An 18,792-nucleotide genomic window follows, 5' to 3' on the forward strand; every position below is an offset into this window, starting at 1 on the left:
CTTGGCTTCTGAGAGTTTCAAAATGTAATGAATAAAATGCTAAAGTTGTTGATAAACAAGCAATTATTTTAATAATTAAATATGGTCATTTCAAATGAATTATTATGATAATTTAAAATCAATTAATTCAAATATGTTTATTTTAATGTATAATTCTATGGCTGGATGTAATAAGGAGTCACGAAAAAATACAAATAAAAATACAATTAATTTGGATGTTTTTAGCAAAATATAGTAAAAATGTATTTATTTTTTTAATTTTTTTAATTAATACATATATTTATTTTTAGGTAAGATAAACATAATAATACAATTTATCTCTAGTCTGGATGATTTAGTTCTTGTCACCCTGTTGTCCTCCCGTCATAAAAAAAAGGCTGTCCTCACTCAGGTCCGCATGGAGCTGGAGGGGGCGTGGCTTCCAGCTCCGGCTGAAAATCGGGAGATTTTCGGGAGGAATATTTGTCCCGGGAGGTTTTCGGGAGAGGCGCTGAATTTCGGGAATCTCCCGGAAAATTCGGGAGGGTTGGCAAGTATGTGATACACTGATAAGGGGCGGCATGGCGTGCGAGTGGACTAGTGACAGCAACTTGAGGGTTCCAGGTTCGATCCCCGCTTCCGCCATCCTAGTAACTGCCGTTGTGTCCTTGGGCAAGACACTTTCCCGACCTTCTCCCAGTGCCACCCACACTGCTTTAAAAGTAACTTAGATATTGGGTGTCACTGTTGGAATAATTGTTTGTAAGTTATCACAAAAGAAACGTTGTATTATGAATGCTGTTTTTCGAGGCCTAACAAGAGGAAGAAGGCTCGTGAAACGCCACTGTGATTTCAACACGGACAGATGGCAGGATCTGCTCAACTTCCAGAGGAACTCTCTTTGAAGTGTTAAACGAACTCTCTCTGAAGTATTTCACAAACTCTCTTCCAACTATTTGGTAACCGAGGTCAACGCTATTTACGACCCGCTGCCCTCTTGAAGTCGCTGTGGTCAGGAGACGGGAGGGGTTATCCATTGTCCTCCAACACCTGCCCCAGCTGGATCCAGGAAGAGCCCAAGCCCGAGAAATCCTCTTCTTGGTCTTCAAAGCGACCGAAAACAATGACTGTTTTAAATACTCCCCATTCCTGCTGTGACATGTGTTGGTGCGTGAACATTGAACATCTGAATAAATGAGGAGACGAAAACCTTCTTCGTCAGAGCGTGGTGCAGGACTGTACAGAGAGTGCAGTGGCCATGTCTCTCCTCAATATTGAGTCCAAATTGAAATCTGTCTCTGTTTGATTCCTTGCCTTTTGTCTTGTTTAATAGATGTCCTCAGTGTTTGAACGTGACAGTCACTATGTCAAGCGCTTTGAGTCACTAGAGAAAAGCGCTAAATAAACGTCATAAACGTTACTTAATTCATAAAAAAAAAAATCATACAAAAGAAAACATATTTTTATGCATCCATCCACTTCCTACCGCTTGTCCCCTCCGGGGTCGCGGGGGTTGCAAAAGCCTATCTCAGCCGCATTCGGGCAGTAGGCGGGGTACACCCTGGACAACCAAATGTAAATTTATTCAGATATAAACATTCATTCACTTCTTTCCTTCATGGATCTAAACTTTACCGCTGCCGGTATTTTTTTCTCTATATAAATATAATTCACTTCACTTCACTTCACTTCACGCACGCACGCATGCGGCAGTATAGCTCGGTTGGTAAAATGGCCGTGCCAGCAACTTGAGGGTTCCAGGTTCGATCCCCGCTTCCGCCGACCTAGTCACTGCCGTTGTGTCCTTGGGCAAGACACTTTACCCACCTGCTCCCAGTGCCACCCACACTGCTTTAAATGTAACTTAGATATTGGCTTTCACTATGTAAAAGCGCTTTGAGTCACTAGAGAAAAGCGCTATATAAATATAATTCACCTCACGCACACACGCCCTCCTGCCCGGGCCCCTGAGCTAAAATGAGTTTGACACCCCCGTTCTAGAACAATTCAGACCGATTTAGAAAAAACGTACCACCGTAATGACCAACATTAAAACAAAGTAGCATAGTAGGCCTAAGTATTCTTTAAAAACAAGGCAGATGTTTCATTTAAGTGAAGTGAATTATATTTATATAGCGCTTTTCTCTAGAGACTCAAAGCGCTTTTACATAGTGAAAGCCAATATCTAAGTTCCATTTAAAGCAGTGTGGGTGGCACTGGGAGCAGGTGGGTAAAGTGTCTTGCCCAAGGACACAACGGAAGTGACTAGGATGGCGGAAGCGGGGATCGAACCTGGAACCCTCAAGTTGCTGCACGCTCTACCGACCGAACACAATTTGAACAGTAACACCGTGTTTGAATATGTATGTGGTTTTTGGCGTGATGGTACAGTTTGAGAATCACTGACTTAAGTATAGAAAGTTTTTTTTTTAAATGTTCGACTAATTTTTAACACTTTTATTTGTGAATTTTAGCGGGATTTTTGTTGTTGTTATTGTTGTTGTCATTGCTCAACAAATAATGGTGTTATGAATTATTGACCTAATTAAGGCTCCACTTAATTCACATCAAATATTGCAGATGAGATAGGCTCCAGCACCCCCCCGCGACCCCAAAAGGGACAAGCGGTAGAAAAATGGATAAATGGGATGACTTATGTATAGAAAGTTTTTTTTTTAAATTTCGACTTATTTTTAACACTTTTATGAGTGAATTTTAGTGGGATTTGTTGTTGTTGTTGTTGTCATTGCTTAGCAAATAATAAAGTATTAAAATCAATGGTGTTATGAATTATTGACCTAATTAAGGCTCCACTTAATTCACATCAAATATTCAACTTTGACATTTTTGGGGAGAAAATATTGCATTTTGTGTTTTAAAAAAACAAAAAAAAACAACCTTATGTCCCATTGCATAAAAGGGAGTCCTTATACAATGGGCCATGCGGGCCCTAATAAAACCTTACAAATTCAATAGGTCCTTATGTCCCATTGCATAAGGACTCCCTGTGGGAGTCCTTATGCAATGGGCCATGCGGGCCCTAATAATAAAACCTTACAAATTCAATAGGTCCTTATGTCCCATTGCATAAGGACTCCCACAGGGAGTCCTTATGCAATGGGCCATGCGGGCCCTAAAAAACTGGGTTTTCTTTGACAAAAAGGGTAAAAAACATTTAAAAAAAAATGTTTTCACTTTACATTGACAGATAAACCCGAAGTTGATAGAGCAGAGGTGTCAAAGTCGTTTCCACCGAGGGCCACGTCACAGTTATGTTTGGCCCCAGAGGGCCGCATCTAACAGTGAATACTATTATTACACCATTTTTTAATGCATTTTATTAGTAGATTTTTTTTAACTAAAATATTAAAAAAAAATATGGTAAGTTGCAATAATTTCACCTCAAAATGTAGTGTATATTACTGTAAATAAAAAAAAACAGTACTGTTGTTTTTATGGTAAAAAAAAAAAAAAAAAAAGCACCTAAATTTCCAGAATTTTACTGTAAAATTTACATTTGTTTTTTTACTGTAAATAAAAAAAACTGCAATTTTACAGTAGAATTTTGGCACCTGAGCTGCCTTTTCTTTACCATTAAAACAACAGTATTGTTTTTCCATTTACACTACATTTTGAGGTGAAATGATTGCAACTTACCATATTTTTTTTTTTTTTTTACATTTTTTTCGGTGTATTACTGTAAATTCCAAAACGGCACCACCATTTACTACAGTAAAAAAAAAGTACTGTTTTGTTTTCATTTAGAGAAAAATGCTGTAAAAACCACAGTAAATTTCACAATTTTACCATGAAATCTATTGCTATTTTTACATTGCACAATTTGTTGGATAACTTGCTTTGAAATCATTATTATTAGCATTTATATCTATTTTTAAAAATGGTTTGAATGTTTGATCACGTATTTTTGCATAATTAGACAATATTTAAGTTAACATAATTTGCGATTACATGGAGTACATATATATTTTTCTCCCGAAATAGAAAGAAAGAATACATTTAGTAAGAAAAGTTACAGTACTTTATTGATACATATTATTTCCAGGCTTTCAAGGGCCAAATAAAATGAAGTGGCGGGCCACATCTGGCCCCCGGGCCTTGAGTTTGACACCTGTGACATAGAGATTTAAGTGTTGAATGATAATAATAAAGAAATAATAATATATTATTTATTTTTACATTTTTATGACTGAGACCCTTTCAGGTTCACGGGACCAAATTAAAAATATATACACTATATTGCCAAAAGTATTTGGCCACCCATGTTTTTCAGGAGTTGGGCTTGGCCCCTCAGTTCCAGTGAAAGGAACTTTGAATGCTCCAGGATACCAAAACATGGACAATTCCACAGTTTGGAGCGGACCCCTTCCTCTTCCAACATAACTGTGCATGACAGAGTCTGGTGTGGATGAACTTGACTGGCCTGCACAGAGTCCTGACCTGAACCCGATAGAACACCTTTGGGATGAATTAGAACGGAGACTGAGAGCCAGGCCTTCTCCACCAACATCAGTGTTTGACCTCACCAATGCACTTTTGGAAGAATGGTGGAAAATTCCTATAAACACACTCCGCAACCTTGTGGACAGCCTTCTCAGAAGAGTTGAAGCTGTAATAGCTGCAAAAGGTGGACCAACATCATAGTGAACCCTATGGGTTAGGAATAGTGCATATTTATGTATAGTGGTTTTGAAAATGAAAAATATCATAATGGCCCCCGCTTGCTTTGATTTTTAGTGCACAAACTTTGAACGCCCCTGATTATTACAATTGGCTCATAATTAGTGAAGACAGGAAGTGCTGGACGCATGACTCAAAAGTGTTATTTGGACTTATTATGTCTACAAGCATCTGGGAAGGGAGAGGCCGTATCCTTCCTGTTGCTCAATGGGGGGGCGAGGCCACAGATTAGAGAGGCAGTTTTGTTTTCATCAAGTCAACTCCAAGGAACACAGCAGCTCTGACGAGGTGTCAGTGAACGCCTCGCTGACAGATCCAAGCACGGAGGAAGCCGAGTGGCACAGCAGGAAGTGTAAACTCTGTGCTGCACTTGGATAAGACACTTTTTCACACACAATCAATGCTGTGAACTGAAGAATGGGACTTTTCAATCCACTATTGAACGCGGGGGGGGGGGAAGGCCCTTGATAAGACACTCCTAAAAACAACCCTAAAAAGACATGTTGCACATACAGTCCCTCCAGGACTCTGCAGGCTTTTTTGTCAATGCTGAGGACTAAAATCTTTGGGCACCTAATGATTCGATCCGATTGCGATTTCTTGGGTGACGATTTGATTCAACTCTATTCTTGAGTCTAACCGATTCTTGCAATGTATTATTTGGTATAATTATATTGAAACCTTAGGTTAGAAAAGCTCCTTCTGGTTAAAAATTGTTTCTTGTAAAACATATATATATATATATATATATATATATATTTTTTTTTTTTTTAATATATATATATGTATATATATATATATATAATAAATAATGTAAACAAATATATATATATATATATATGTATGCATTTTTTTAATTTAGAAGAAAATACAGTATATACAGTATACAGCTACATGTACATACGTATATATATATATATATATATATATATATATATAAATAATAATAGATAATGTAAAAATATATATATATATGTATATGTATGCATTTTTTTTAATTTAGAAGAAAATATATACAGTATACAGTGTACATACATATATATGTGTGTGTCTATATATATATATATATATTTTTTTTTAATATATATATATATATTTTTAATATATATTTATATATGAATAATAAATAATGTAAAAAAAAATATATATATATATATATATATGTATGTATTTTTTTATTAAGAAGAACATATATACAGTGTACATACATATATATGTGTGTGTGTATATATATATGTGTGTGTGTATATATATATATGTATATATATATATATATTTATTAAATTTTCTCCCCTGAAGGAATCAATAAAGTACTATCTATCTATATATATATATATATATATATATATATATATATATATAATTTATTTTTTTAATGGATTTTCGAGAAATTACAAATCGATTCAGAATCGGAATGAATAAGAATCGCGATTCGGATGAGAATACATTTTTTTGTGCACCCCAAGTTTTGAAGCTCATTGTTTACAATGACTTTCAATCAAATTGTGATTTTGTGATTTTTTTTTTTTGGAAACTGTGGACGTCGTGTCCTCCGGACCAAAGAGGAAAAGAACCATCCGATTGTTATAGGCGCAAAGTGTAAAAGCAAGCATCTGTGATAGTATGGGGGTGTATTAGTGCTCAAGACATGGGTAACTTACACATCTGTGAAGGCACCATTAATGCTGAAAGGTACATACAGGTTTTGGAGCAACATATGTTGCCATCCAAGCAACGTTATCACGGACGCCCCTGCTTATTTCAGCAAGACAATGTCAAGCCACGTGTTACAACAGCGTGGCTTCATAGTAAAAGAGTGCGGGTACTAGACTGGCCTGCCTGTAGTCCAGACCTGTCTCCCATTGAAAATGTGTGGTGTATTATGAAGCCTAAAATACCACAACTTAAGCTGTACATCAAGCAAGAATGGGAAAGATTTCCGCCTGAAAAGCTTCAAAAAATGTGTCGTCTCAGTTCTCTAGCGTTTACGGAGTGTTGTTAAAAGGAAAGGCCATGTAACACAGTGGTAAAAATGCCCCTGTGACAACTTTTAATAATGATTATTTGCAACAACAAAAAAGAAGTTTCTCAGTGTGAACATGAAATATCTTGTCTTTGCAGTCTATTCAATTGAATATAAGTTGAAAAGGATTTGCAAATCATTGTATTCTCTTTTTATTTACCATTTACACAACGTGACAACTTCACTGCTTTTGGGTTTTGTAAATGTTTGTATAATAATTACCCAGAAAGCTTAGTGCAAGGAACAGGAAGTAGGTCTGAAATACGACATATTGTGCCGTCTGATCGATAAAGAGTTGATGTATTGTTACACGTTGTTGTACCTGCTTGGTCTACGTGAGAAACAAACATAAGTTTGGATTAGACAGTTGACGGGCCGCTCAGAGACGAGACGAAAACTCCACTGATTGGCCAAAATGTGAGAAGTAGCAGGTTTTGTGTCAGAATAATTGTATCGAAGTTATCACAAAACTTTGTGTTTCAGAAGGCTTGTAAAACTCCACTGTGTAGGATGGGAAGCAACATGAAGGTGTTCTGTTTCTGAACTACAAAGCAAAGAGGAAGAGGAACCAGACTCCCCTCCAGGCACCGCTTCTTTGAACTCTTTTACGACCTTTTCTGTGAACTCTTTTACGACCTTTTCTTTTGAACTGTTGTAATCAAAGGCGATGGCTGTTTACGACCCCCGTCCCTTAGAAGCAGCTGTTGCCATGTAATCGGGGAAAGCCCAAATAAAAGAGGTGGCGTACAATCTTTCGCCAGAGCGTGCTGGGAGACTGTGCAAGAGTACAGCCCAGACGTCTCGCCTCAAATTGAGCCACATTTAATTCTGTCTCTGTTTAATTCCTTGCTTCTTGTCTTGTTTAATAGATGTCATCAGTGTTTGAACCTGACTATTTTGTGGTGATTGGTTGAATTTTCGCAAAAAAAAAACCCTGCAGGTACTGAACATAACAGTGAGATTTCTGTACGGGCGGTACTCTACCTGTATTCCGTTGGGCCCTCCCACACTCGTCTCTCCGTTCTCCGTCAGATCCTCCACCAAAACCGAGGGGAAAACGCCCACCCGTCCGTTAAGCTCCCCCTCCCAGAAGCCGTCGTCGGTCTGCGTGTCTCGGCTCAGAAGGCGAATCACCGCTCCCTCCGCGAATGTCAGCTCCTCCTCCGCCTGGCCCTCGTAATCGTACAGCGCCCGCACGTACACCGCTGTGGGGAGAATGGCAGAAAATAACTACATTTGTGTACAAAATAATGCTAAGAAGAAAACATACTTTTTTTTTTTTTTTTTTGTTATTTAAAAAAAAAAAAAGAAGAAGAAGACATAAATAATGGTTTCACTATTTAGTATGAGATTATTTGTAAATTGTGAATAATGGGCAACAACTCCAGTTTTCCTCTACATACAGGTAAAAGCCAGTAAATTAGAATATTTTGAAAAACTTGATGTATTTCAGTAATTGCATTCAAAAGGTGTAACTTGTACATTATATTTATTCATTGCACACAGACTGATGCATTCAAATGTTTATTTCATTTAATTTTGATGATTTGAAGTGGCAACAAATGAAAATCCAAAATTCCGTGTGTCACAAAATTAGAATATTACTTAAGGCTAATACAAAAAAGGGATTTTTAGAAATGTTGGCCAACTGAAAAGTATGAAAATGAAAAATATGAGCATGTACAATACTCAATACTTGGTTGGAGCTCCTTTTGCCTCAATTACTGCGTTAATGCGGCGTGGCATGGAGTCGATGAGTTTCTGGCACTGCTCAGGTGTTATGAGAGCCCAGGTTGCTCTGATAGTGGCCTTCAACTCTTCTGCGTTTTTGGGTCTGGCATTCTGCATCTTCCTTTTCACAATACCCCACAGATTTTCTATGGGGCTAAGGTCAGGGGAGTTGGCGGGCCAATTTAGAACAGAAATACCATGGTCCGTAAACCAGGCACGGGTAGATTTTGCGCTGTGTGCAGGCGCCAAGTCCTGTTGGAACTTGAAATCTCCATCTCCATAGAGCAGGTCAGCAGCAGGAAGCATGAAGTGCTCTAAAACTTGCTGGTAGACGGCTGCGTTGACCCTGCATCTCAGGAAACAGAGTGGACCGACACCAGCAGATGACATGGCACCCCAAACCATCACTGATGGTGGAACCTTTACACTAGACTTCAGGCAACGTGGATCCTGTGCCTCTCCTGTCTTCCTCCAGACTCTGGGACCTCGATTTCCAAAGGAAATGCAAAATTTGCATGGTTGGGTGATGGTTTGGGGTGCCATATCATCTGCTGGTGTCGGTCCACTCTGTTTCCTGAGATCCAGGGTCAACGCAGCCATTTGTTGCCACTTCAAATCATCAAAATTAAATGAAATAAACATTTGAATGCATCAGTCTGTGTGCAATGAATAAATATAATGTACAAGTTACACCTTTTGAATGCAATTACTGAAATAAATCAAGTTTTTCAAAATATTCTAATTTACTGGCTTTTACCTGTATACCTTTTTACAAATGGAGTTTGTTAGAGGAATATTTTTTCCACCTTTGAGCAAAATGGAACACTATATATCCTTTTAATTGAGGGCCACATCGCAAGCATCCAAACAAGAGAATACATGATTATTACATTTTAACAGAAGTGTAGATAGAACATGTTAAAAGAGAAAGTAAGCAGATATTAACAGTAAATGAACAAGTAGATTAATAATTCATGTTCTACCACTTGTCCTTTACAATGTTGACAAAACAATATAATGGAAAATGACACAATATGCAGAGGTGGGTAGTAACGCGCTACATTTACTCCATTACATCTACTTGAGTAACTTTTGGGATAAATTGTACTTCTAAGAGTAGTTTTAATGCAACATACTTTTACTTTTACTTGAGTATATTTATAGAGAAGAAACGCTACTTTTACTCCGCTACTTTTATCTACATTCAGCTCGCTACTCGCTACTAATTTTTATCGATCTGTTAATGCACGCTTTGTTTGTTTTGGTCTGTCAGACAGACCTTCATAGTGCCTGCGTTTCAACAAATACAGTCACTGGTGACGTTCACTCCGTTCCACCAATCAGATGCAGTCACTGGTGACGTTGGACCAATCAAACAGAGCCAGGCGGTCACATGACCTGACTTAAACAAGTGTAAAAACTTATTGGAGTGTTACCATTTAGTGGTCAATTGTACGGAATATGTACTGTACTGTGCAATCTACTAATAAAAGTTTCAATCAATCAATCAAAAGTGTGAAGGAAAAAAGACCCTTTTTTATTTCAACCGTACATCCCGTCAAAAGCCTAAAGACTGACTGCACAGTTCCTGTCTTCACAATAAAAGTGCCGCTCCATCGCGCCTGCGCTTTCAAAATAAGAGTCTCCGAAAGCCAGCGCAAACAAGCTAGCAAGCTACGGAGTTTGCCGCCAATGTATTTCTTGTAAAGTGTATAAAAACGAATATGGAAGCTGGACAAATAAGATGCCAAAAACCAACCACTTTCATGTGGTATTAGACAGAAAGGAGGAACTTTTTTTCTCCTCCATTTGAAAACGTGGACGATATCAGCACTACTGTCTGATTACAATCAATGCAAGTCATCAGAATCAGGTAATACACCAACTTATATTCTTGTCTTCATGAAAGAAAGGAATCTATATGTGTTAAACATGCATGTATATTCATTAAAACACCTTTAACATGTAAACAAAAACGGCAAAATAAATAAATATAAATTATATACTGTATATATATATATATGTGTATATATATATATATATATATATCTATATATATATATATGTATATATATATATATATGTGTGTGTATGTATATATATATATATATATATATATATATATATATATATATATATATATATATATATATATATATATATATATGATATGATATGTGTGTGTATGTTACTCATCAGTTACTCAGTACTTGAGTAGTTTTTTCACAACATACTTTTTACTTTCACTCAAGTAAATATTTGGGTGACTACTCCTTACTTTTACTTGAGTAATAAATCTCTAAAGTAACAGTACTCTTACTTGAGTCCAATTTCTGGCTACTCTACCCACCTCTGACAATATGTTACTGCACACGTCAGCAGCTAAATTAGGAGTCTTTGTTTGCTTACTTACTACTAAAAGACAAGTCGTTTAGTATGTTCCCTATTTTATTTAAATCAAACTTGCAATAAGAAACATATGTTTAATGTACCCTAAGATTTGTTGTTAAAATAAACCAATAATGATAATAATAATAATGATAGATTTTATTTGTAAAAAAGCACTTTACATTGAGCAAATAACCTCAAAGTGCTACAGTGTATTAAAAAAATAAATAAAAAGATAATAAAAATAAATAAAAATAAAAACTAGAACTAGAACGCATATATGTAAAAAAAAAAAGGTTTTTATAAAAAGAATGGTAAATGGGTTATACTTGTATAGCGCTTTTCTACCTGCAAGGTACTCAAAGCGCTTTAACACTATTTCCACATTCACCCATTCACACACACATTCACACACTGATGGAGGGAGCTGCCATGCAAGGCGCTAACCACCATCAGGAGCAAGGTTGACGTGTCTTGCTCAAGGACACAACGGACGTGACAAAGTTGGTAGAAGGTGGGGATTGAACCAGGAACCATCAGATTGCTGGCACGGCCACTCTCCCAACTGCGCCACACCGTCCCGCCGGCTCCTCATCACCACTTCAAGATGGCGGCCGAATTTCTCGCGTCACAACAGCCAATACTGTGTTTACTTTTAAGACGTCTATGCATACGACTGCGCATGCTCGTCACTACTGTGGCATGCTGGGTAGTGTAGTCCATAAAGACAGAACAATAAGATCACATGGACAGTGTTTACATTTTGCTTTATATTTATTATTTTACTTATTTTTTTGTCTGGTTTAATATTTGTTTTGTATCATCCCGTGAGGCGTATATTATATTTTTTGTTCGGTTTGTACTTTTTTGCACTTACTTTTAGAGATGTCTGATAATTTCGGCCTGCCGATATTATCGGCCGTAAATGCTTTAAAATGTAATATCGGAAATCATCGGTATCGTTTTTTTAATTATCTGTATCGTTGTTTTTTTTTAATTAAATCAACATAAAAAACAGAAGATACACTTACAATTAGTGCACCAACTCAAAAAACCTCCCTCCCCCATTTACACTTAGACCATACTTGCCAACCTTGAGACCTCCGATTTCGGGAGGTGGGTGGGCGTGGTCGGGGTGGGACGGGGGCGTGGTTGGGGGCGTGGCTAAAAGGGGAGGAGTATATTTACAGCTAGAATTCACCAAGTCAAGTATTTCATATATATATATATATATATATATATATATATAAGAAATACTTGACGTTCAGTGAATTCTAGCTATATATATATATATATATATATGTATGTGTGGGGAAAAAAAATCACAAGACTATTTCATCTCTACAGGCCTGTTTCATGAGGGGGGTACCCTCAATCGTCAGGAGATTTTAATGGGAGCATTCGCATACCATGGTTTATATAGGGCACAGAGTGGGTGGGTACAGGCTGGCCTAGGGGCGTGGTGATTGGTTCATGTGTTACCTAGGAGGTGTTTCCGTCTATGGCGGCATGTTGTTACAATTTCGCTGCGCTTGTTGAGGGATGACAGGTCTGGACGGTAGATAATAAACAGTTTCTCTTTCAAGCATAGGTTGCATCTTTTATTACCACTATTGTAAGGTGTGCTGGATGCAAGAATTTGCCATGTTATTGAATATTCAACATTATTGTCTTTGAGGTCCCAAATGTGTTTGCTGAGTTCTGTGGTATTTCGCAGGTTTTGGTTCCTGAAAGAAGCCTTGTGATTGTTCCATCTGGTTTTGAATTCTCCCTCGGTTAATCCTACATATGTGTCGGATGTGTTAATGTCCTTGCGTATTACCTTAGATTGGTAGACAACTGATGTTTGTAAGCACCCCCCGTTGAGAGGGCAATCAGGTTTATTTCGACAGTTACAGCCTTTGTTGGTTTTGGAGTCGCTCTGTCTGGGGGCCGACGGCTCATTTGCAATTGTTTTGTTGTGGTTTGAGATGATTTGTCGTATATTGTTCATGCAGCTGTAGCTCAATTTAATGTTGTTCTTGTTGAATACTTTTCTTAGGGTGTTGTCTTTGGGAAAGTGTTTGTCAATCAGATTGAGGAATTTGTGTCCAATGTTAGTTGAGACGTTTTTGCTGTATGGGGGGTTGTACCAGATGATGTCGTTTCGTTTTCTGTTCTTTTTTGGCTGGTTTCCTGGCGTGGGTTCATAGGTGAGGGTGAAATTGTATCCGCTTTCATCAAGGGCTTTTTGGTACGGGGGGGTTGCTTGGTCAAATTCAGCTTTGCTAGATGACAGCATCGAATTCCGGTAGGTATTCTTTTCGTGGTGGTGGGTGGGTGGTTGCTGTCATGGTGCACGTATGGGAGTGTTGTGTTGGGTTTTGTGAATGGTTGGTAGCTGTTATTTCTCAGGTTGAAAGTGACGTCAAGGAAGTTGACGGTTATATATATATATATATATATATATATATATATATATATATATATATATATATATATATATATATATATATATATATATATAAAATAAATACTTGAATTTCAGTGTTCATTTATTTACACATATACACACACATAACACTCATCTACTCATTGTTGAGTTAAGGGTTGAATTGTCCATCCTGGTTCTATTCTCTGTCACTATTTTTCCAACCATGCTGAACACCCTCTCTGATGATGCATTGCTGTGTGGCACGCACAAAAGTGCTCTCATCAAATGCACTAGATGGCAGTATTGTCCGGTTTAAGAGTGTCACAACATTGCTGTTTACGGCAGACGAACTGCTTTACGGTATACAAAAAAGTGACTGCTGTTGTTGTGTGTTGTTGCCACGCTGGGAGGACGTTAATGAAACTGCCTATCAATAAACCCACATAAGAAACCGAGAACTCGCCCTCCATCATTCTATAGTTATAACGTGATTGGGCAGGTACGCTTTTTTATATTGTGGAGGACCTGAGTCCGCCTGAATTTCGGGAGAAAATTTGTCCCGGGAGGTTTTCGGGAGAGGCGCTGAATTTCGGGAGTCTCCCGGAAAATCCGGGAGGGTTGGCAAGTATGACTTAGACTTCCTTTTTATTGTCATTCAAATTTGAACTTTACAGCACAGATAAGAACGAAATTTTGTTACATAAGCTCATGGTAGTGCAGGATAAAAAAAGCTATAAGGTGCATATATAAATAAATAAATAAATAAATAGGCTACTGTACAGATAAATATATTGCACTTTTCCACATGCATCCGCGTTTATGTATGTATGTTATATTGTCTTTTTTATTCCAGCGAGTTAATCCATTTTGGGGGGGAGTTGAGATAATTATGATGCGTTCAAGTTTACACTCATTCACACTAAAGCAGGGCCGGCCCGTGGCATAGGCCGTATAGGCAAATGCTAAGGGCGCCGTCCATCAGGGGGCGCCACGCCAGTGCCACAAATGTTGGAGAAAAAAAAAAAAAAAAAAAAAGTTGGTACTATTATTTCTAAATACAAAAAATAATCCCACGTTAATTAAAATGCAAAGTAAAGCCTATTTAATAGAAATATTATTTGTTACAACATTACGCCCTCCTCCCCCCTGCACGGTGCGCCCCCTCCCTTCCCGTATCATGACTCTTTTTGGACGTCACCACATCAAAAAATCAACACAAGATGCCAAAACTGTCAGGTGCCCAGGGAAGAAAAAAAGAGAAAAGAAGAGGAGGAGAAACGAGAAAAGACAGAGGTAGCAGGTAGGTAACGTTAGCCTACATGAAATTATTTGTCTGTTACAGAATGTGACAGTAACCTGGCTTTTTAGCATTAAGCTAATGTTACATGATTCGGCAATTGCTAATCAATAAATAGCTAGTTCTGTTTTAACGTCGGGTTAATATTGTGGAGGGGGCTAAATTGTTATGGAAAATAATAATGTAACGTTAGGTAATTACAGTACTCCCACCTTACATTCCTCAGGGACAGGCCCGGCCCTAACCAATCTGTATCGCCCTAGGCAAGATTTTAGGTGGCGCCCCCCCACATCCGCAGTGAAGTGTATATACTAACAAGAAACCGAATAGCTTTGTCTTTGACCTTTTTTTATTACTTACAACTATACCTAATATATAAAGGGGTGGAAAAGTGACTATTACCTGCAGGGCAAACATTAGCTAACCAGAAGGCAATAACAATGTAAACAAAAAACCCCTGCTTAAAATATCTAATACAAATGTCCCTGAGGAATGTAAGGTGGGAGTACTGTAATTACCTAACGTTACATTATTATTTTCCATACAATTTAGCCCCCTCCACAATATTAACCCGACGTTAAAACAGAACTAGCTATTTATTGATTAGCAATTGCCGACTCATGTAACATTAGCTTAATGCTAAAAAGCCAGGTTACTATCACATTCTGTAACAGACAAATAATTTCATGTAGGCTAACGTTATCTACCTGCTACCTCTGTCTTTTCTCGTTTCTCCTCCTCTTCTTTTCTCTTTTTTCTTCCCTGGGCACCTGACAGTTTTGGCCGTTTTGACAATTGTGTCGATTTTTTGATGTGGTGACGTCCAAAAAGAGTCATGATACGGGAAGGGAGGGGGCGCACCGTGCGGGGGGGTGGGGGGGGGGGATATGTTGTAACAAATAATATTTCTATTAAATAGGCTTTACTTTGCATTTTAATTAACGTGGGATTATTTTTTGTATTTAGAAATAATAGTACCAACTTTTTTTCTCTTTTTTTTTTTTTTTCTCCAACATTTGTGGCACTGGCGTGGCGCCCCCTGATGGACGGCGCCCTTAGCATTTGCCTATACGGCCTATGCCACGGGCCGGCCCTGCTCAGGGACATTTCTTTCTTTCTTTAGTTGATTTGGAACATGAACACACTTACATCATAATACATCGCACAATTTCATATCATTTCATTTGACGTCATGCCCGAAAAGGAGTAGGAAGAAGCAAAGCTTATTTAATCCTACCCCTTTCCCACTTCAAAGCGTTTACAAATATATAGAATCATTTACTGACCTTTTTATATAACAAAATAACATCTATGAATTAGTATACAACAGTTTTGTACTATGTAATTAATTAATTAATTCAGTCATTATTAACATACTGAGATGAAGAATATCTTATTTTCAATAAGGTTGAAAGTATTTCTCATAATTCTTCTTCTTTGTACTCTGTAAGCACTATTATTTTGAACAACCTCTTAAACTGGACCATATCAGTACAATTTTTAACTTCTTTACTTAATCCATTCCATAATTTAATTCCACATACTGATATGCTAAAAATTTCTAAGTGTTGTACGTGCATATAAATGTTTGTATTAGATCTTTTAAGCAGGTGTTTTTTGTTTACATTGTTATTGCCTTCTGGTTAGCTAATGTTTGCCCTGCAGGTAATCGTCACTTTTCCACCCCTTTATATATTAGGTATAGTTGTAAGTAAAAAAAAAAAGGTCAAAGACAAAGCTATTCGGGTTCTTGTGGGGGGGGGGGGGCGCCACCTAAAATCTTGCCTAGGGCGCCAGATTGGTTAGGGCCGGGCCTGCACTAAAGGGTTGTTTCTTTCTGTTATTAATATTCTGCTTCCTACATTTATATCAATATATATCAATACAGTCTGCAAGGGATACAGTCCGTAAGCACACATTGCTGCTGGTCCACTAATAGTACTAACCTTTAACAGTTAATTTTACTCATTTTCATTAATTACTGTCATGTCTGTGTAATAATGTTTTTGTTTTAAGTCATGTTTTTGTTTAGTTATAGGAATCTTTGGTTTCTGGCTTTTCACTCCCTTGTCTTGTTTGCATGATTACCCATTAGTTTCACCTGTTCCACGTTTGGACTCATTGTGCACTCTTGATTGTCACCATAGCAACCCATTAGTTTTCACCTGTCACGTCACGCACCTGTTTCACGTCTTGAGTCACGCACCTGTTTTCGTTAATCATGTCTGTAGTATTTAAGTTCAGTGTTTTTCAGTTTGTCTTGCTGACGACCTCGCACCACATTTATGCTCTGTCCATTCCTCTATGATCCTGCTTCATGTCCCTTGTCACAGTAAGTTTTGGTTCCATGTTTATAGTCTTTTTGTTTTTCATAGTTTATTCTCCGCCACTGTGCGCGCTTTGGTTTGATCCTTTTTTGTAGTTCTAGTGTTTCAATAAAAAAATGTACCTTCATTCCCGTCTCGCCCGTGCCAACTTTCCGTTGCATCCTGGGAAAGCAAACTCCCAAGATCAAGTCCTGACAAATTACTAGTTTCTATGTAACTGTTTTTATATTATAAGGGTTTGTAAGCCTTTTTTAAAAGCATCCACAGTCTGTGGTGCCCTCAGGTGGTCAGGGAGAGACTTTGTCCTCGGAGGATGCCATTTTTTGTGGTCCCCTTTATTTAGAAAAGTATCGAAAAGTACCGAAAAGTATCGAAACACAATTTGGTACCGGTACCAAAATATTGGTATCTGGACAACACTAGTGCCTCCACAACAAGCCTCCACAACAATCCTTACTGTTAACATCTCCGTTGATGCAGCCGGAGTGCAACTCTGGCTCTGTGGAATTGGAAGAAGTGTGCGAGCGAGCGTCCAGCGTTGCCAGGGACTGAAGCATACTCAGCAAACTGTTGGAGGCGGGAAACTGCAGATATTTCTCGGGAACATAACCCACGTGTCCGACCTTATTGCGAGCCTGCGGGACACATGCAAAGATTTCGGGACGTCACTCCAGACAAAGTGTGGACGGCACAAACAGTTGAAGAGGTAGCGTCTTGTTTGTTGTTGGCTGTAGACTTCGTGTGTGTGTGTGTTCGTGTGTGTGTGTGTGTGTGTGTGTGTGTGTGTGTGTGTGTGTGTGTGTGTGTGTGTGTGTGTGTGTGTGTGTGTTCTCGTATTTCTACCCTTCCTGAGACGTCAACAAGGAAAAGTACCTTCCATATGAGGACCGGTGAACAAGTTAGGACCGAAATCATTGGTCCCAATACGGAAAACCAATTGATAGAGAGCCAAATGCTAGAGTCCGTGAACATTGCTCCAAAGTCAGGATTTTTGTTGTTGATTTAATGTGCATACAAAAGTAAACATTGACAGCAATATATGATAAAACAAGGCGGCAGCTAAAGAAGGACTTCCCTATTCATCCCCGAAAAAAGCCGCCAGGTGAACATCTGATTTTACGACGACTTCTGGTGATGACGTAAGACAACCCGCGTCTAATATGTGACCATAGGATGAACAAATTCACTACGCTACTAAGACTATAGTGGCTATTAACAGTTAGCTTTTACAGCTGTGTTGCCCAAAGTGCGGCACAGGGGCCATCTGTGGTCCGTATCTCGTTTGTCATCGGCCTTAAGTACATTACAAAAAACAAAAAATAGAGATCTCATTTGCACCCCTGGTGGTGAAATATATCAAAATAAGGGTGGTCCCAAACTAACTGTGTGTCGGTTTTAAAAGTGCTCCCCCTCTGGTCAACATATGAAATAACAAGTGTGTGTAAAAATGTGAAGTGCTCCCCCTCTGGTCAACATATGAAATAACAAGTGTGAGTAAGAAATTGAAATGTGCCCCCTTTGGCCAAAATTAATAACAAAAATAAAATAAATATGTATATAGAGACATACTGTAATAACTTGAAGTAATTAATGAAGATTAAAAGCCAATTACAAACAAAAAATTCAAAATTTCAAATTTTTCTCACAATGTGTCGGCTTTTTTCTTATAAAATTGGGAACAATTTCTCATCTTCTTTCTGTTTCTGAAATACTGCAATATTTTCTCGTAAAATTATTACTTTTTTTATGTAGAATTATTACTTTTTTTTTATGTCAAATTATTACTTTTTAATGCAAAACGGTGACATTTGTGATATACAATTCGGACTTTTATCACAATATTGCCAACTTTTTTGTTGTTCTTGTAAAATAGTGAAATTTTTTGAGTAAAATTATGACTTTTGTCAGAAGTGAAATTACGATTATTATTATAATA

The 18,792-nt window shown here is 37.8% G+C and overlaps 1 protein-coding gene across 1 annotated transcript in view; it reads right to left on the reverse strand.

Annotated features, from left to right (window-relative positions):
• LOC133572819 (F-BAR and double SH3 domains protein 2-like) overlaps window positions 1–18,792 on the reverse strand; it is a 190,995-nt gene that overhangs the window by 12,282 nt on the left and 159,921 nt on the right. The window contains exons 18-19 of the mRNA XM_061925846.2: window positions 17,314–17,491; window positions 7,685–7,905 (exon numbers count right to left, since the gene is read on the reverse strand). Coding sequence (XP_061781830.1) covers window positions 7,685–7,905; window positions 17,314–17,491 — 399 coding nt within the window. The remainder of the gene's footprint in view (window positions 1–7,684; window positions 7,906–17,313; window positions 17,492–18,792) is intronic.

Source organism: Nerophis lumbriciformis, linkage group LG30 (genome assembly GCF_033978685.3).
Source record: "Nerophis lumbriciformis linkage group LG30, RoL_Nlum_v2.1, whole genome shotgun sequence".
Taxonomy (NCBI): Eukaryota; Metazoa; Chordata; class Actinopteri; order Syngnathiformes; family Syngnathidae; genus Nerophis; species Nerophis lumbriciformis.